This window comes from Haliotis rubra, unplaced genomic scaffold (genome assembly GCF_003918875.1).
Source record: "Haliotis rubra isolate DU_JTF1 unplaced genomic scaffold, ASM391887v1 Scf114, whole genome shotgun sequence".
NCBI lineage: Eukaryota > Metazoa > Mollusca > Gastropoda > Lepetellida > Haliotidae > Haliotis > Haliotis rubra.
In genome coordinates, this window is record NW_025765048.1 from 2,104,757 (window position 1) to 2,126,074 (window position 21,318).

The 21,318-nt window shown below is 43.9% G+C and overlaps 1 protein-coding gene across 4 annotated transcripts in view; it reads right to left on the reverse strand.

The window, feature by feature from the left end:
- The window catches only part of LOC124253088 (probable ATP-dependent RNA helicase DHX58), a 54,474-nt gene that overhangs the window by 22,568 nt on the left and 10,588 nt on the right, over nt 1–21,318 (reverse strand). For 2 of the 4 annotated variants that reach the window (XM_046686814.1, XM_046686811.1), the window contains exons 3-8: nt 5,798–5,929; nt 5,209–5,550; nt 4,010–4,057; nt 3,656–3,718; nt 3,000–3,122; nt 1,791–1,982 (exon numbers count right to left, since the gene is read on the reverse strand). In XM_046686814.1, coding sequence (XP_046542770.1) covers nt 1,791–1,982; nt 3,000–3,122; nt 3,656–3,718; nt 4,010–4,057; nt 5,209–5,550; nt 5,798–5,929 — 900 coding nt within the window. The remainder of the gene's footprint in view (nt 1–1,790; nt 1,983–2,999; nt 3,123–3,655; nt 3,719–4,009; nt 4,058–5,208; nt 5,551–5,797; nt 5,930–21,318) is intronic. The other 2 variants (XM_046686827.1, XM_046686822.1) reach the window with 2 other exon arrangements.

Genomic DNA, 21,318 nt, shown 5'->3' on the forward strand with positions numbered 1-21,318 from the left:
GAACAAATTTTGCTCGGATTCGGCCAGAAAAATAATGATCCAATCAACGTGATTCTTATCCTTTTCAAACATATCATCTTTAACTGTAAAATATCTAAACAGATGCCAACCTTTCAGTTTTTACAACAGGAGTTACAAAAATATTATGAACTAACAAAATGTTCTGCTAGATATGTTCAAGAATCGATCATTTTTTCAAATTCTGGTCGATCTGCCACAGTCTGTTTTCTGAATCATGTTTAACCTTTTGCATGATATATTCTGTATGATGTCTTCAAATTGAAATCTACAATTTGTATTTAAACATGACTGGAGTCCATGTACCAATGGAAAAATGGAAAAAATAAACAAATTATGAAAAAAAAAGCCCAGACGTAGAATAGGGTGAGTACTTGTGAAGGTGAGTGGATTTGATAGCAAGCACAAGTTACCAGACAAATAGGAAGAAGATATTTTTTATGTCGTCTTGGTCCCTCCAAGTCCATTCATACTAGTATTTGTCTCTGGTAAGGACAATGGACAGTGAATGTACGTGAACCCTGCACAGGTCGTCCTCATTTAGTGCCATTGCCAAGAGGAAACTGGCCTCCGCAACTTATACCCTTAAAGTTCCACTCACAAAATATGATAGACAGACATGCAAAGAAGACGCACAGGATGTACCAGAAGAAGAAGAAGACATTGTGTTAGTCACCATTTAGACTCTTTAGGGTCATATTTAGGGTGATCATCTAGAAGACAAGCAGAATGAGGATGCCGAAAGTGATGCCCAGAACACTGATGCTAATGAATGATGAAACACCTCCTATTCAGCCTGTGGATATACCACCACAAAGAGAACCTGTTGCTGCTTCACAAGGACCACCAGACCTTCAAACCAAGGAGATGCATTCGAGAGCAGACACCACCTAGTTGGATGAGCAGTCGCGAGTGTGCTCTGTCAGTAATTACACAAGCAGACTGATTAACTTGGACAACTATCTCAATTCTCTAATAGAGGTAGGTGTGCTCGAGGGTCATCCAAACGTTTTTCCGATACCCTGCTGGACCAGTGTGTGTGTGGCAGATTTATCTTTATACATATGGATCTTATAATTTTTGATGTTTCCTAATCTGTATAATTACTGGTTAGTATAATATGATATGGAACAAACTTTTTGGATAACAATCCATTTTATTTCTTGATTGCGACGTTTCGATACAAAGTCTTGTACCTTTCTCAAGCAGATATGACAATGATAATTCCTGCTTGACAACAGTATAAGAATCTGTATCGAAACGTCTCACTCACGAAAAAAAGAAGTTGTTATTCATAAAGTTCGTTCAATATTGTACTTCCCAACTTCTAAATTGCACTCAAAGAAGTTAAGATAATTAAGATGAAGTCCATATATCCCCCAGCCCTTATCAAACCCAAGCCATGAGACACGTGTTCTAATGATTAGCCAAAGTAACCCTCTAAGTTACTCACTCTGCATACACTGTTTGTACAGACAAATTGACAGCAAACCTTTCACATCAGGTTAGTCTAATGTGTGTATATGTTTATGTATTTTATTTAGATAGATTACAGCATTGGTCGACGCCCAAGCCTCATCCACAGGCTAGGGATATTGCATTATAGCCTGTTTTATATTTGTACAACTATCAAATGTGTCATACTGTTGAAGTGGTGTTTCGTTGAAGATTGTCACTGCCCCGCTATACTCCTACCACCATCAATCTGGTGTCCACCACCGTCATATTGCTGGACTACGGCTAAAAGTCACCATAAAACTAAACTCACTCACTCTTACCATCAGCCTCAGCTTCAGCTTGCTTTTCAAGGTGATCTTTGACGATGTAGAGTGCAACTCGAGTCTTGCCTGAACCAGTTGGGGCACAAATGATGGTGTTGCGTTGTTTTACTGCATTCTCAGCAAGCTCTAACTGGTATTGGCGGAGGTCCAGGTCTTGTTTACCGGTCCGGTCTTTCTCAGTTTCTGGAAAAACGCAGTTTATCATATGAGCTGAGAATTTCTGAAGCACTTCGGTTCCACTTACTGACTTCCCCTCTATAGCTCTATATGCTGATTGGCCAAAGCAACATTTAGACTGTATGTCTAATAATCTATCATCAAATAGTGAAGGTCCTGACTACCATATCTCTGCCAGCGGTCTGAGAACACATGTGGCCTGATAGCATGTCAAGCAAGAAGAAGCTTGATATCTGAGACTGCCAGCAGACTATATATTTCCACTCGGGAGAGATATTCCTTCTGATCAACAATGCTGACGAGTAGAAGATTAAACCTGCACCACTGGCTCAAGTGCACCTATGTGTAGTATATCACATGTGTGGGTTGAATAAAACAACAGGAATAAATATAACCTTGAAAATACATCAGCTCAGTGTTGAATGAACACACACACACACACACACACACACACACACATCACATACACACATCACATACACACACACATCACATACACACACACACTACATACACACATACCTGTTACTATTTACGTTAATTGAATAGGGAAGAATACACAGGCACACGCACGCGCGCACAATCAGTTGTTTACAGTCTGCTCGTTCTGATGACATATCTCACACTTAGTCTACATAATGTACAGTATGTATGCCTACCATCATCAGACATCTCCATGGACTCAGAAGCTGCCTGTCCTGATGACATAACTCACACTTAGTCTACATAATGTACAGTATGCGTGCCTACCATCATCAGACATCTCCATGGACTCGGAAGCTGCCTGTCCTGATGACATAACTCACACTTAGTCTACATAATGTACAGTATGTGTGCCTACCATCATCAGACATCTCCATGGACCCGGAAGCTGCCTGTCCTGATGACATAACTCACACTTAGTCTACATAATGTACAGTATGTGTGCCTACCATCATCAGACATCTCCATGGACTCAGAAGCTGCCTGTCCTGATGACATATCTCACACTTAGTCTACATAATGTACAGTATGTGTGCCTACCATCATCAGACATCTCCATGGACTCGGAAGCTGGCTGCCTCCCCGAATCCGATTCGCTCTGCTCTGTGTGTGTGGACTCCTCCTGCATCTCAATATCAGGCACAAAGACTTCTGCAACAGGCACTGTTGCTAGTGAACTGTTGGTCAATATTGAGGCCCCCCTGACATGTGAAACTTATTTGTCAACGACAAGGGAACTAATGCCTAAAGGTTCTGAAAGCTGTTCTTCTTTTATTCCCAATGACAAGTCCAAAAACCAAGAACATGGGCATCAGGATGACAATTACTAAAAGATTTAGTCATCTATGACCATCTGAGATACACATGGACTTCTTGATACTCTCAGCTCCAAGATGTCTCTACCATTCAACCTCATGTATTGTACAAACAGCTCATCCCCAATCTACTGTAATAACAAGTCATGTATATATTCGCTCTATTTGTTTCTCATCACTTGCTTGACAACGACATTAGAATCTATGTCGAAACGTCGCCTCCACAGAATAAATGAAGTTGTATATCCATAAAAATTGTCATCATTCTTCATCAACTCAACTTCTAAAATTGCCCACTGAAGAAGTCATTTGAGCTTAACATGAATAGCAAATTGGTGGAACATAGTATGCAAAACGTTGAGGAAATATTGTTTCAAGTACCTTTTGCTACAGTTTGCTGTTGAGTTCTTGTTGACATGACACAGTCACTCACTGTTGATGCTTCTGAAAAGGTATGAAAATTTAACAGATACTTCTTACCTCCTCTGTCCTTCCTTCCCTCATTCTCTATCCCCTCCCCTATGATGACATGCCCCATCTTTCTTTTGCTCAGCCACTCCACCACCACCCCTCCATCCCCAGTCCTCCCTCCTCGACTTCCACTGTCTCCCCCTCTATCCCCTCCCTGTGTGCTGCCATGCCCCATCCTAATTTCCCTCAGTCAATCCCTCCCCATACCCCTACACAATTCCTCCCTCATCCATCCCGTCCCTCGTCCATGCCTCCATGCCTCACCTCCATCACCACTTTCTTCTCCCGAGTCTCCACTTGAACCCGTCTCATCTGAACATGCAAACATATGACAAGTACAAGTAGTGTCACAATCAGAAGAGAAAAGAGTAGAAAATAAAGGTATTATGAAATTATCTTTCATTCCCAGGTTTACACTTTTGCAATATTACCTTCTTCTTTTCTTCACTTACGAAGAAGCTCGCCAGCACACAAAGTCGGGATTTATCCCACTCGGCCACCGAGGCTATAACATATAACATATGTTACATTTGACCACTATCTAAATGGAAGAATTTGTGTGCTGGCGATTAGGTGGATGACTCTGAGAGTGTGGGTTCGAATTCTGGATGGGTTGGTTGGTCGGTTGATTGAGTGGTTTGCTGCTTAACGCCGCACTCAACAATGTTCCAGCTATATGTCGACGGTCTGACAGTAATCGAGTCTGGATCAGACAATCCAGTCATCAAAAGCATGATTATCGATCTTCACAAATGGGATACGATGACATGTGTCAACCCAGTGTACGAACCTGACTAAGCCGGCTATCATCGTGTAATCCCGTATGAAACTCAACCTAACACAAGTACAAGAATCTGTACTTTAATGAGAAAGTTGAGTTGACTTGAGTTGAGTTGGGCTTTACGTCACATCGGCACTATTCCAGCCATATAGTGACGAGAACAAGTCTGCATTAGTAACATTGTAAGTACACAGTCAAAATGAGTCTATTTCAAAAACATATATTCATTACATTGTCATTTAAAAACAGAAAAAGTTATGTAATCCCAAATATAACAAATGTAACGTTTTGCCAATTTGTAAATTGCATTGTGTATTCATACCTTCTTCTAGGTTGTTAAAATAAAATTCCAGTTAATTTCAGTTATTGAAAGGGCCCTTTTAACATTGCCAGTTCAGATGTAGTTGCCAGCTAACTATGTTGGTCATAAGAAGAGACATAATGGATGGAATAGTCACACTCAGTGACATGGTTCAAACCCAGATGATCTGAACCATTGTTCAAAAGATCAATCACTGGATTGTAAGGTCCATACTCAATTGTTTGGAATATTACAGAGTGCAGCATTAAATCATCAACCATGAACAACCACAATTTAAGATATGAAGCATATTAAGCAAGGAACGACAAAACTGAACTACACTTCAACTGATATGTTGGTTTCGGTCATTGACATGCTCACCACTATCAGACACGTTATGAATTTTGTCAGTGAACTGTGAGCCATAGGCCTTGTACAGAGCATTCATAAAATGCAGAGACCAGCGGGGGGTTTTCCTCGGCATGGCCAGGAACAGCTCCTGACAGGCATCGTGGGCACTTCGTTCGGTCTCCAAGTTGCGAATCAGCTCGTAGTCTCTGTCACTGAGTATTGGCTTCAGGTCATCAATGATCTCTGTCGGAATGATCTTGTCCTTGAGTTCGCCCTCTAACATGAGAATGAACATCTCATATCTCGCAGCTTTTGTGTTGCTTTCTGCATTGCTTGTATCCTCTTCAAATACGTCGAAGAAATGTTCAAATCCTGAAATTATGACTGCAAATTTAAAATCATGCAACAAGTTAACATAATAACCATAATGTATAACTATATAACTCATTTGATTCTTGTCCAATTTTCACATTTACCAAATTTAAAATATTTTGCTGGAAATGTCATGAGACTTGAAATGGACACAGACCAAGGCTGACAGACAACAGACAATACATGATCATAAAACCTCACTGGTCAGATAAAGGGGGCAAGTACTAATAAGTCGCGAGGAACACACCTGTTTGTCTCAGTGCATATATGAATAGTGGCACGTTTTTCTCTGGATCACCAAGGACAGCTTCCAATAGTGTTGTCACAGCCTTCTGCCGCTCCAGGGACTCTTGAGCACGGATCCTTTCTTTCATTGTAGCTACATTCAAACAAGAATAGCAATCCAAATGACATAGCAAAGACTCGGTGGCTCTCATAGACTGTCAGTAGATTAGTGGTAGCTTGCAGAGGCTCTTGGTGGATTAGTGGCTCGTAGTGGGTATCAGTATATAGTAACTAGCAGTGGATACCTATATAGATAGTAGCTTGCAGTGGATATCAGTGATAGTAGCTTGCTGTGGGTATCAGTGGATACTTACTAGCAGTGGATACCTATAGATAGTAGCTTGCAGTGGATATCAGTGGATAATAGCATGCTATCGGTATCTGTGGATAGTAACTAGCAGTGGATACCTATAGATAGTAGCTTGCAGTGGATATCCGTGATAGTAGCATGCTGTGGGTATCAGTGGATAGTAACTAGCAGTGGATACTGGATACCTGTAGAAAGAAGCTTGCAGTGGATATCAGTGGATAGTAGCTTGCAGTGGAAGCCAGTAGAAAGTAGCTTGCAATGCGTATCAGTAGATAGTAGCTTGCAGTGGAAACCAGTAGATAGTAGCTTGCTATGGGTATCAGTGGATAGTTGCTTGCAGTGGGTATCAGTGGATTGTAGCTTGCAGTGGATATCAGTAGATTGTGGCTTGCTATAGGTATCAGTGGATAGTTGCTTGCAGTGGGTATCAGTGGATTGTAGCTTGCAGTGGATATCAGTGGATTGTAGCTTGCAGTGGATATCAGTGGATTGTAGCTTGCAGTGGATATCAGTGGATTGTAGCTTGCAGTGGATATCGGTGGATTGTAGCTTGCAGTGGATATCAGTGGATAGTAGCTTGCAGTTGATATCAGTGGATAGTAGCTTGGTGTGGATAATACTTTGCTATGGGTAATAGTGGATAGTACCTTGCTATGGGTATCAGTGGATAGTAGCTTGCAGAGGATATCCGTAGATAGTAGTTTGAAGCGGTTCTTGATGGATAGCAGCTGACAGTGAGTGAGTGAGTGAGTTTAGTTTTACGCAGCACCCAACAATATTCAAGCTATATGGCGGCGGTCTGTAAATAATCGAGTTTGGACCAGACAATCCAATGATCAACAGTGTGAGCATCGATCTACGTAATTGGGATACAATGACATGTGTCAACCAAGCCAGCGAGCCTGACCACCCGATCCCGTTATTAGTCGCCTCTTACGACAAGCATGGGTTACTGAAGGCCAATATTCTAACCCGGACCTTCACGGGTCAGTAGCTGACAGACCCTTGTGATGGACTAGTAGCTTGCAGTAAATAGCAGTGTATTAGGAGCAGCCTTTAGGAATGTTTTTGCCCCTCATATAAATGAATGAAAATACATTTTAAAATTGATTCTCATGTTTGTTTATCCTGCATTTTTGTTGTCTTATTACTTTTGTTTTCTTACAAGTACATATATATGCTGTCTGTCTCATACCATTCATTCACCTGATGAAGGAGTAAGGATATATTCCGAAACGTTGTGTTCCTCATAATAAAGAAGTTGACATCCATAAAACTCTCTCCCCTGTGTGTATCACTTCTAAATGCCATTCAAAGACCGTGAGTGTCATGATATCCAATTAAAAACTCCTATTCGAATCATATCATAATAACAGAGTTATGCAAATAACACCATTTCATTTGCTAAAACACATAAAACGCAGAGAGGACAAGCAAATGGAGTGACGCATGACATATAAAAAGGATTTATACAGTACCATTAACATACAACGTACCATGTATATCATCCAATTTAGGGTATCAATTCATTTCTTAACAAAAAATGCATGATGGATGACTAGGGCTACTCGGTGTTCCTTTGAAGTAAGAATAGACCATTGTAACACTGACATGAGATTAGAGCCATTGTGGTAAATAATGGTTTCTTAGTTTTTCGATAACATTACAGAATGGACATAATAATTGGGTGTTTTCCAATAGATTGATATTTTCCCCAGTTGACATTAAGGCATAATCTAAAAGAGTAAAGACATTACAAACATTCCTGTAGCACCTGTTAGCTAAATAAGACCCTGGTTCAAGCAACGACTTCAGCTGACAATAGGAATCATATCTGGAACTTTCATAAGTAATTGAATGCCATTCCTGGTTAAACATATTGATATCGACGGCACACACACACAACTGTTTGTTGTCTGCGATACCGAAATATAACCAAAGCCATTATCTGAACTGTAATGTGAGGATATATGATGCCCAGGTTTTCTTACCAAGATTGCCAATATGTAACAGCATGTTGTAGGGTGAATAATGTTCAGACATATTAAACAGATTACACCAGTATGTCAAGCAACCAGAGTAAGATACAATGTACAGTGGGAATCTCCTGTATTCACCATAAATCATAGCACTTGGTGTTGACATATCATCGTTAAGACACTATTACAGGCAAGCAAATGAACTCTTCAAAACCTCAAATCACAGATCCAAAGAGTAATATAGGGTGTACTTGAAAATTAAATAATTTGCAATACATATTCGATATCAACAAGTTTCTCACGGCCATCTTGGGGAGTTAATACGGCTGCCGTTCAATTTGCAAGAGCATTTTGAGGTATTCTTGAGAAAATAAGGTGCTTTTCTTTCTAACGATGTCCTTAGAGTTCCTACGGTCTTCATAAGGGTGTCTTGGGATCTTCCTACGGGTTACTTACGGCCATCTTACGAATTTTTGTGTGGTACGGTGCCCATACGACACCCTTATGTGTAACTCACGTCAATCTAAAGTCGTTGGTAGGAATATCATACGACTTTCGTCACATTTTGTAGGGATATATAAACTAAAAATAAACTATTAAGATATATTTTCAAGATTTGTTTAAAAATATTCATCTCGATGTCTTATGTACACCTTAATGACAATTTTATCAGTATAATAAGTCAAAACTCAAAAGGAATATTTCCATATTCTTTGCATATTCCATTAGGAAGCCAATAATTTCCACATATCCCCATAACGCCATCAAAGTATTCACATCCATAAATTAATGTAGGCAGATATATTTACCCGACTTAAAACCCAAACTTGTCCTTGCTTTCCACCTCGATACAATAACTTTAGCTATACTAACATAACAATATTAGTCGATATTTTCCCATCGGCTCTTTATGATGATATCGTTTTAACGAGTTATTGACAGGTATTACCTGACACTTACTATCCGAAATGGTTCCATATCGAGTTTGGTAAGCGTATAGCTTATACCCCAGAACGCTACAAATGCCGCACGAATGACGTACTTCCGCCTTGAGCACGCTAGTACAGCCTTACGAACTCCGGGGGCGTTCACATGAACGCCGTAAGTTGCCCCAACAACAACTTAATGTGTACTTGGGGCATACTTACTGCCGGTGGAATGGAATGGTCTCGTGAGCCTAAATATTCTACGAACATCTTTCGTAGTTTTTACACTGTTCCCAAGGTGTTCGTACGGCCTCCGTAACATGAGGGGGTTTTCTCGGGGCGATTGTAGAGATCTTGGACAAGACCATCGACAAGACTACGAACTTACGAACGGCCTACGAATGCTGGATTCTCCTACGGCTGGTTTAAGAAGGTCGTACGAAATGGCAAAAATTGTTCGTGCGGCGTTTGTAAGGTTATTTGTGACCAGAGTTTTGTTTCATTGCTCTGATAACCAGGTTACTTACAGACATGTTCAGATTAAGCGTATGGGTAAACTATATACCAAGGTATTCATATTCATTTACTACATTGAAACATTTACCTTTGAAAACCGACCACGTAACCACCTCTGCCAAATATATAAATATTGATTTTATCAAGATTCAACATTCAGTTTCTAGTCATCTGAATAGGCTGAAAATATATCAAGTTGGTCATCATCAGCAGTAGCAGCAAAAAGTTACAAAAACGTTCTAATAGATCAGGAAAAAGCTGAATGTTTACAAGATTTCATAATAACAAAATATAACTTGTTTATAAAAAAAAACCGAGAAAAGTATCTCTGATGGAAGCCAACAGGGCAATCAAAAGTCACTTATAACATCACCACAACAGATATTACATTTGAATACATCAATATTTTGATAACAGACATGTTCTCCTTCAAACAACTATTTCTCTGTTTAACACGCATTGTCAAATAACCTGAGATGGGCAATAAAGTCAAAATCATCAAACTTATCGCACAAGCCATGCATATTCTATGATAATATAGACGGTCAGTTGTTATCGGCGTGTGTGTTTTCCGTCTGTGAAAAGATCCTGGGCCTCTCCGGATAGCTATAGAGAGAACCTGTAGAGTACCTATAGAGAGTACCTATAGAGAGAACCTGTAGAGTACCTATAGAGAGTACCTATAGAGAGAACATGTAGAGAAAAATCACTGCAGTAGCATCTTTGCAACATTGTAAAGTATAACATTGTTTCCTGTAGGCGTCTAGCTTGTCGATCTCACAGTCGAACTGCGCTGTTTATTTTCCTTGTTTTCCATCTTGGCACCGATCAAGCCAATGTCCTCGTACATTATGTCCTGATTGTAACCTACATTTTCCAAATCACTATGGAGATTCGACAGATTTGACTCGAGATCAGTAACCCTGTCTTCCCAGATGATGTGTCATGCTCTGTACCTTCTTCAATATGGTGTCTTTAACCTCGTCTACAGTCAGAGGTGCGGAATTCATTTCCACAAGTATTCATTCAGTTTCAGAGTGCATGATGTCACTCACATATACACGTTCCTAAACATGCTCATTTAGTAGATATGAATAGAAATCAATATCAGTTCATGAAAGTGTAACTCAACCAAACATGCAGTAAAAATATCATTGCACACAAAATAAGTTTGAGATGTGCTTCTGTGCCATTGACAGTAGACGAATACTTGCTGGGTGCCCTTGGGATGAATAAATAGTCCAGTTCTTGCTCTGTAGATGATAGTGGACGTCTTCTTTGTAAAGGGCATTTTTACAAAATCAATCGTATCACAGTTATTGTTTTTCAAATATAAAGCAACAGAGATATGATATTTTAGAAAGTGTCAACATAAATGTTTTACCTCCAAGCGCAAGTACTTTACTAATGTCTAAAGTCTACAGTCGTGAAGGTCCGGGTTAGAATGAACCTTCAGTAGCCCATGCTTGTCGTAAGAGGTGACTAACAGGATCGGGTGGTCAGGCTCGCTGGCTTGGTTGACACATGTCATCGGTTCCCAGTTGCGTAGGTCGATGCTCATCATGTTGATCACTGGCTTGTCTGGTCCAGACTCGATTATTTACAGACCGCCGCCATATAGCTGGAATATTGCTGAGTGCAACTAAACTCACTCACTCACTCTAAAGTCTACAGGTGCATTTCAGTATTCCCTTTCATATCTAGAATCTTGTACAAGAAAATTGACAATTTAAGCAATATTTGTGAATTTGAGGATTTACATAATTTGGCTGCAAACAATAAGATTTAGAGTAAGTTGTGTATCCTTGCAAGCATAAATCATGTCCGATTGCATGAGATGGGCAATACGCGGCCGTTTTCTGTTATTACAAAACATCTATACACAAATAATATACATTTTGCATGATATTTAACACAAAGTGGAATTCTGCCACACTCTCCACATGTGAGTGAGTGAGTGAGGTTTTGCGCCGCTTTAAGCAATATTCCAGGAATATCGCGGCGGGGGACACAAGAAATGGGCTTCACACATTTTGCCCTGTGGGGATTCGAACCCGGGCCTTCGGCGTGACGAGTGAACGCCTTAACCACCAGGCTACCCCACCGTCCCACTCTCCACATGTAACAGACAATGTTGTTCTATACTATCGTAAACAATTAGGGGATATTGGGAATCCTGAAGACGTAGTTTCTGATCCATATGGTATTGGCAAATAAATATGTTATGATCATATTGCAGGGCGGTAGGTGAACAGATCTAAGGGATGCTAATGGTGACGTGATGGGATTGTGGCACACAAGGTCGTTAAAAAAATTGGACTTCAAATTCGAAATTACAAGTGTGAAGCCAACATCACTAACATCTAAAGATTATGAGCAGGTGAATTATTATCGTGAAAGATGAACCGTTGACCAACGTGTTTTGCAATTGGCATCTTGAATGGTGCAATGATGACCCATTGATGCGTGAGTCGGGGAGGTGGGGTAGCCTAGTGGTTAAAGCGTTGGCTCGTCACGCCGGAGACCCGGGTTCGAATCCCCACATGGGTACAATGTGTGAAGCCCATTTCTGGTGTCCCCTGCCGTGATGTTGCTGGAATATTGCTAAAAGTGGCGTAGAACCAAACTCAGCCAGTCACTCAGTGATGCGTGAGTCTGCCATGGACAGTATGGAGCGCTGTTCACGTCTTTGTTATACATAATGGACCCACAAAGTACTGTGACTATGTGTCCCAGTCAACCCAGCTGTGATTGTGTACCTCGTAAGGATGGGAAAGCCACATTAACTTGGTGCGTCTAAATGGCTGCAAGAGTTGTATGCTCCCCATGGAATTGAGTTTGAAATATACGATGTGCCGTTGAGATTGACATCCTCTGATTGCCCAATTGCCTAGGTCCCAGAATTCAGGTTTCTGATTCAAATGATGTTCAGTTTTAAGATGAACCATGGATGCCATGCCCGCGAAACCAACTGTGCAGATGATTTGGCAACGTCTAGATATGTACTTCTACACTATCTGCCTGTTGCAAGCGGTCTCCTATCTGTGTGGCAGTTTAAAACAAAGTTCTTAATTTCATCGTTCTGACTAATCTGACCGGGTTGTTGCCCTTCAGCATTGGCGGTCAACAATGTGTTGGTATCGGGCTGGTGATAGATCATATAACAAACAGTGTTTCAACAACACTATTCTGACGTATGACAACCTGTAATATGGCTACGTGTGCCTTCAGCATGTCCCAAGTATTGTGTGATACATAGTGTTGCTTCTTCAATGAATGAATGTGGTCAATAACGTGTCAGTGTTTGTTTCCAACGAATGGTAAATGGAACATACCGCCCCTTCACGAGGTCCACGACGAATGGTCAATGGAACATACCGCCCCTTCACGAGGTCCACGACGAATGGTCAATGGAACATACCGCCCCTTCACGAGGTCAATGACGAATGGTAAATGGAACATACCGCCCCATCACGAGGTCCATGACGAATGGTAAATGGGACATACCGCCCCTTCACGTGGTCCATGACGAATGGTAAATGGAACATACCGCCCCTTCACGAGGCCAATGACTGTCACAATGTTCTCCTTGATTTGATTTCATCGTAAATGTTCTTTCACCTTGAAACACAATATAGATGCCCCTGAGTAGTATATACAATGATTGTCCGAAACCAAGTCCAACAAAAGCCTCTGTAAAGCTTTATTTCACAAATAAAGCTTTTGTCAGGCCCTTAGATCTCGCCCCCATTGTATATACTACTTTTGAACCCCCAGTTAATTTCCCGACCCCACGTGACACAATAGTGTCACTATGACCGTGAACTAGCACTTTCCTGATCACATGGCACTATTGTGATTACCCTATGTCGTGTTGACAGGAAACAGTTTAAGGCGAGCTGGTTACAGGATACTATTGGGATTACTTGGTAAGTGTTAAATATTTTGCTTGGGGGGTAACATTTTGCCGTACGGTATGACTAATAATTCCTCTCTGACGAAACCTCTCCCTGGCCCATTTCTCAAGTAGTACAAGTTCGGCTCGTCAGCTTTGATGTCCACTTTATCTATGTTGTAAGTTTTGACTGACCATATCGGATCGGTGGCTCGTTTCCGAGTGTCCCCTTCGTGTTCCCCCCGCTGGTAGAGGTACCTCACGAGGGCCCTATCGGGTATCTGTTTCTCCTTCCCACGCGATGGTGCAGCCGACTCAGCCACCACTGATTTCAGTTTGATAGCGTCGGCTGGTTTCTTGCCGGTGAGCCGAGTGGTTTCGTGGTTGATAGCCGACACCACCTGAGGTAGCCGCACTACCCATTCCGTTGTTCGTTTTCCCGGGTTGGCCATCTCTCCCGAATAAGCACTCGGCCAAAGTCCGATTGAATCTCTCAACTATGGCTTGGCTGCAATGGGCTCCGACCGCACCACGCCTGACCTTGGTATCGTGTTTGTCTAGCAGTTGTGACATGGCACCCATGAACTCCCGCCCAGGGTCGACTTGCAGCTCTGTGGGCCACGTCTGCGGAATGCGTTTGTAGTTGCGTTCGAATCCGCGGGCTACCTGGGCCGAGTCTTTCGCGGTTAAGGGTTCGTGTTTTTGTAGCGGCTGGCCACGTCCACGACGGTTAGGGCATACTTGTACCCCTTGTCGTGGGGTAGGAACAGAAGGTCGGCCTGGTGAACGCTATTGGGTATGTTAATACCGAACTTCCTTCTAGGCACGTAGCGTGGTGCCGGTAAATAGATCTGCCACAGGGCTTGTTTTTCAAGCCACGCTTTGGCCTCGTCCGGGGGTACTCGCGCCATTTTGGCCAGCTTATGTACGGCACTAGCTCCTTTCCAGTACCCACGCGGGCTGTAGTAAATAGCCTCAAACTTTCTCTGGTTCCGTGACATCCCGACATATATACACCTATGTTCTTGGTTCAATTTTCTCATGCCCGTACGCGTACGTGTTGATCCCATCAATAGCTATCCAACGCTTAGTGTCCATCGGCGACAGGGATGTCTTGTTTATCGTCAGTCTGTATATCCTATGCCCATCACTTCTAAGCGTGTCTGAAGGTACGGGTCTTGAACAGGGCTTCCTTGAATCTGGCGTGTATATGTGTTGTTTAACCACGTATTTCTTAACACCCTTCGCCTTTTCGGATCTCACCATTGTCGGCCTTCAGGATGGAGAACATCTTGGGTCTCAAGCCTATATACTCGGCTATGGGCGTGCCAGCACACTCGTCTTTCATCTTACCGAGGACCTTTTTATTTACCCTGCTGTGTATGGCATGGTCCTTGGGGTAGTCGCTGGTGTCATACAAATCGAGGTGTTTCTTCATGTCCTCGTACACATCCTCGGTTCGAATCTCCATCAGAAGGGAATCCGTGTCCGTGTACAGCACGTCGCACCTGTCGCCGTACTGGCTCTTGAGCTCATTGTAGTAAAAGTCGTACATCAGGTGTTTGGATAAATCGAGGATGCTCATCACCACGTAAACAGGCTGGTTGAATTTGATGTGGCTTTTCTTCATGTGTAGGGGCACCAGGTCGTCGGTGAAAATCTTGGTCCGGTTGAATGCCGGGCTGGCTATCAATTTCCTGAGCTTGTCTTCCTCTCTCGACCGAACCGGCTTCACGGTCACATGGTTCCTCAGGTTCTCCATAGTCTTACTGAACACCGAGTTGTTCATGAGCTTATAGAGGTTTTTCTCAAAGTCACTGGTGGCCAGCTTTCGCAGGTCCGTGTTCATTCTGATGTAGGGCTCCATCCAGGGGCTCTGGTCGAACACGAGCACCCTGTGTATTTTGGTCAGCCTCATACCCAACGACAGGTACAGCTGTAGGTTGAGATAGTGAACGATGTACTTGACCTTATCCATTAAGTTAGGCACTAGTTTTTCAACGTCTGCCACCCGCCGGCCTAACAAGTTATGTTGGTACTCAGACATCTAGTCTGGGTTAACCCTCAAACGTTCGGGGGCCAGGGGGTAGCTGTTGTGCGATGTGTGTAATGCCTTGGGGTATTCAAAGTGAGCAATTCCAACTTAACTCCGGTCTTTTTCAGCAATGCATCCCACGACAGACCCGGGCTGGTGTAGTACCATGCGGGGTCGAGTTGATACTGCTTAAAACACGTCCACTTAAACGTCTCAAACACGTCGGCTAACAGGAGTACATCTGTCCTCAAGTACAGGTCGTGGTAGTCACCCAGATTCTTACAGCCCAGTTTATTCCATACGTTAATCGCATGTGAGTAATCGTTTTGGGTGATTGTCGAGTCGGTCAGGTTGCTGTAAAATCGGTTGATGGGGGGTAATCGGGTCTCGGCGAACTTGGCCCAGCCATCCATGTACTCGTAGGGGTACACACCCTTCCTCATCAGCAGGGGTCGAGTCTCGGCGTCAGTGTATCGGTCGGTGATGGGGAAGGTATCGTTGGCCTTGAACAGACAGTCGAGTGACGACAGGAGGAACTGAACCGAGTCGATGAACCTCAGGCCATTCAAGCTGAAGGAGATGTATCTCTCCATGTTGTTGGGGATGCACGTCAGGTTGCCGTCGACTTTCGCGATGGCCTGTATGATCAAGTGAGAGTCGTACCCTCTCAAGTTGTGGAAGACCACGGGGATGTTTATTGTCTTGGGGTTGATTCTGAGCTTGAGGTTACACACGCTGTGAGCGGCGCCTCTATACTTACCGGTGATGTGGCAGTGATCTCTCACCGAATCGCCGTTCAGTGGGCTATCACATACATGACAGTGAGTGCTGCAGGCGTGAGCTAGCCGGTCGGCTTGAGTCATACGCATGGGAGCGACTGTATACAGCGCATTCCTGATAGTTTTCTCTTCCTCCTTCAAACACTTTAGAAACTTTTCAGCCGTGTCGGGACCCCTGTACACTATGGGAGCTTTCGTTTCCCCATCACATCGGACGACCACGTATCCAAACACACAGGCCTCCTGCTCCTGTGTTTTTTGTGTGTTGGGGGTACCCCCAGCATCAACGGGTTTGACCAAGGCTTCGAAGTCGGCGTAGATGACGTACAGCACGGACATCTGATTCTTGTGGTTGTCGAATTTTAAGATATTGTCGCCTTCCTTAGGCATGTCGACTCGTATAGCCGTCTGCCCCACACCTTGGCAATCCTCCCGGTGGGATTCCAGCAGGGTGGGTCGGCTGAAACCGTGCAGGCATCGTATGCAAAAGTGTTTTTTCCCAACGTGTTTCGACTGGTCGTGCAACAGCCTGCTGAGGTGTTTTATCCCGTGTAGTGATACTTATCACCTCGCCGGATCATGAATATATTGATCACGCGACGGCCCTCCTGCCCCCCCACTGGGCTGATCCTGTGCACGATCGTTTTGTTGCCTTCGTGTCCTAAGACGTTATAAGCTATATTATTCTGTTTTTCTACTTTAGTGATCTGGGATATGGGGGTGGGTTCATCTATACCATCCCAGTTGAGCCCATCGTCTTTGGGATAGCTAGAAAGCCTGTCCGAATGAGTGTCAGCTGGAAACAAGGCTGACCTGGTAGCTACCTCAGGCAATAGTCTCCCCTATTCTTGATGTTGACCATGGCCTGTTTTGCTTTGTAGTAGGGGGGCAAGTCTAGATACGACCCGCCTCTGAATGGCAAGTAGTTAGCTATGTCTAGATAGACATTATCGATTTTATCCACGACCCACCTGGAACCCATGTGCGTGTAGCGTTCTAGGTATTCTCGTATCTGCTCAAAACTGATATCGATTGACTCGTCTATAGTCTCGGTATGGGTCACGACTTCTTGTTTACCTCGGAAGTAAGGCTGAACGTACTCAATGACCCCATTGGGGGTTCCCCCCTGATGTTTATCGAGTGACATTTTCACTGTGATTTGAAACTTTATACTTCCCAAATCGTTTAGTTCCTCATTGACTTTATCAGCAACTAGAGGCTTGATGTCGGTGATGTCTATGTTCTTATCAACATGCATGCGCCAGCCTCTCAGATAGTTACCTACAGCGTGCTCAGTGCACATGAACTCTAGGTCAATAGCTCTATTCTGCCGTAATAGTTCTACAAGCTGGGACTTCCTCATACGGGAATAACCTACTAACCCCAGCTCGCGGGCCTCCTGTTTGAGTTGTTTCACTGTGTGGGCCTTTACTACGGGGTCGTGTAATAATGCGACTAACCCGTCTTTCCCCAGGTGGGAATAACCCATCAACCCAAGCTCTTTCGCTCGGAGTTTTAGTTGTTTTACTGTGGGAGGGGCTTGTAGACCGAGTAATCCCAATATCCTCATTCGGGTGTAACCAACTACACCTCGCTCTCTCGTAATCTGCTTGAGCTCTCGAGTAGTAGACATTGTTATACCAAAGCGTATACAATCTCTAATTGGGCCACCGGCAAGGGGGGTAACTCCTCCAACCCTAAAAAAATAATAAGGCGCCCATAAAATCCTTTAGTAAATATCTAGATAGACCTCATTGATTATACCCTCCCCGGAACATGCGAGGGTGTTTTGTATTATTTCCAACGAGGTGTCAACAAACTCCTTTATATCCCCACGTTAATACACATCTCCTTTCCCACCATCAAAGTAATTCCAAGTCCCTGCTTTCACCATGACTGAAACTGCGAAGCCCTCCTCCTCCAGTGCCTTATAGAGTTCACCAACAATAATAGGTCTGAGGACACTGATATCTATACTTCTACCTATATCCATCTGCCAGCTTCTCAGGCAACGACATTCCCTTGGCTCAACTTCCACGAACATCATTATACCTAGGTGTACACAGTCTCTAATTGGGTCACTACACCTCCATGCTAAGGAGGCGTCTACTTTCGTTTATGTAGTCTTTTTTCTTCTCGTAGATAAGCTGGTGCCTGACTACGTTTCCCCCGTGGGCTTTTCATAAACGGTAGTAACATTTCACTCAAATACCGCACACTGAACACATGTAGTTCACAAAACATTTTCTATGAAAACAGCAATACCCCTCCATCCTACATTTCCTGCCACAGGTCTCAGTCTTCCCCGTAAGTATGTACTGACATCGGTACGGGGCAGGTCTCATCTTTGGTATACTCATATGAGTACTTAGTATAATTGTTTTACAACCAACGCAGTCGCTGCTAGACCCAGCGCGATAAAGATCAATTCTCGGTCCTTTTGCCCCGGGGATGGTGTGTAGTACTGAGCAAGTGTGGGCTTAGGAGGGAGTGGTTCGGGCTGTTTGCCGGTTACCAGGAAGTATTCTCTCGCTGCGACTTCAACTCTATTGATTGTTTTAGCTGCATGGTTCTCACGCTGGAGTCGTTCGTTAATGTTATCGAGCCACTGTATACGTTTCTTCGCATACTTGGCGTGCGCGGTTTGGAATTTCTCATTGGCCAAATCGTGGCGCTTCCGTTCCGCTTCTATCTCGGCCGCGTTCAACACCCGTAGTTTCGAGAAGAGGAAATTACTCCCGGAAAGTAGGGGACTAACGCCCCCGCCAACCATCATGGCGATCGTAGCCATCCTATATATAGTTACATTTACTTCAAAATATTTTCCGGTAGGATCCCTAGTTTTACGAGGATGTCCTTGGTGGCCATCGCCATACCCAGGTTCATTATAAGCATGCCCATATACTGCAGGTTGAAAACTAGCTTGATAGTCGGTTGTTTAAGCACCATTTTGGTCAACCGAGCGTACCCTACGGCTAGACTGGCGACCACAGTGGCATGGTATGCATCGTTGACGAACGTTTTACCCTCAGACATTATGTATATGATATAAAAATATATATTTATAACATGATATGTGGGTTGACCTCTAATTGTGGGGGAGGGAAACCCTCCCGGGGAGGTTGTTTATAATATAACAATAATGAGAGAGCCGCGGCAGCTGTTGCGCCTGCAATCCACAGGAGTGAAGTGTAGTTAATCTTATGTTGGTTAGACCACCTTTTTCTACCGGCGGCGACTCTCTTAGGGTTCTTCTTCCTGGTGACTGTAAGGAGGGGTCTCCCCCAATTGGGGTGGATTCTCCTCCAGGGGTGGATTATCCGGTGGGGTTGTCTGAGCACCATCCATCTTGTATACTATTACTATTATTTTTCCCCTCGTATGAATTGACAATGCTTCGCCGTGATGATCGCCGCTGTCACCGGGGCTAAGAACATGCCGTATTTGTGGTACAGCAGGCAGCTGATGGCGCTCAAAGCGTGTTGTATAAAGGGGTCCTTCTCGAGGTCCTCCCACAGGTAAAACCGGCATTCCGGGGGAATGGGGAGGGCATACGATGCCAAACCCGTGTAGATCTGCATCATTGTCGAGCCTATAGTCATCTATATCGTCATCTCAGCCCCGAGCCGGGACTCGTATCTCGCGTACAGCTAATCGACCTCATTGGTGGACAGTTTCTGGATTTTATCAGGGGTATAGTCCCCAAAGTATTGTTTGGCTTTGCCGCTGACAGCCAGCGCCATTAGTTTTTCTCGCTTGTCATCACTCTGATCCTGCGGGGCCAACAGTTGTTCGAGCAGGTCGTCGCACTCCATCCTATAATATACCAAGCGATTCTTTACTCTAATGATATAATAACCGATGCAGGCGAAACACATCGAGATGAAGGTTAAATTACACACGATTAGCACTTCACAACCCATAATTATACCTTTCATCGATCGCGCCGGCATGTTTAGGTTGATGTTCCACAGCATGTCGCTCTTGTCCCGATTGATCGCTCTATGCCGCAGGACCCTATCGTACAGGATGGCCACCTTCCCCGAGTACTGGTTTCGAACCTGCCTGGCCAGATCCAGGCTAGTGACCATATCGAACTCCAGAGAGATGTTGTCGATGGTGTAACTGGCCTCATCACCATTCGGCGTACGCACTACTTTGCTGTAGTCGTTAAACGTAAGCTCGTATTCAAGCCTATCACCCAGCGCGGCCTGGTAAAACGGCGCGCGTCCTGTGAGCAACTTGAAGTCGAGCGGCACGCAGAACCTGTTCCCGTACGCTTGGGCGATGGCCTTTTCACCCTCTGAGATCTTGTCTAGCTGGTCTTGCGTGAAGCCGTACCCCACGCGCAACCGAATCGATTTGCTGATGCCTTGGTACACGTCATTGACGCGTTCTCCCTCGCTTTTCCAGAGGTCCCCGTAGCAGTGAAAGACGTCGCTGTCGTCAATACTAAGCACCTCGTTACTGCTGATCTTGATGGTGGTTTTCTTGATGATGGCCCGACATACGTTCCATACGTTGACGGAGGTCAACGTGAGGTTGAACGTCAGTCGAACCGTGCCTGGTACGATGAGGTCATTCTCACCCAGGTTGGAGAATCTAACCAGCAGCGTTTGGTTCTGGTCTATCTTGCTGGGATTGTTGGTGATGGTCACCGACTGGCGCACGGCTCTGACGCCTAGAGGCTCTCTTGATCTTCGGAAAGGATCTAGTTTCCTACCATACATTGTTATATAGATAAAATATAAAAGTTTAATATAAATAATGGCTGACGACATCGAAATGGATGATTTTGACGCTGGTGCGCCCGTTGAGGTGGATTCCGGTGAAGACCTCGTGCACCTTGAGCGACGAACTTTTAAAAACAACCGTCAACAATTATTACAAGGGGTTAACACAGGATAAAAATTACTCCAAGCCCCGGGGAATAGAGTATTCCAAGTTTACCATCGATGATAAGGGCACGCTGCGATTGAAAGCTCATCCGGAGATCGATCTCGTGAATAAGCGCACGAGAAAACCGCTCGCTTTGTCTACTCT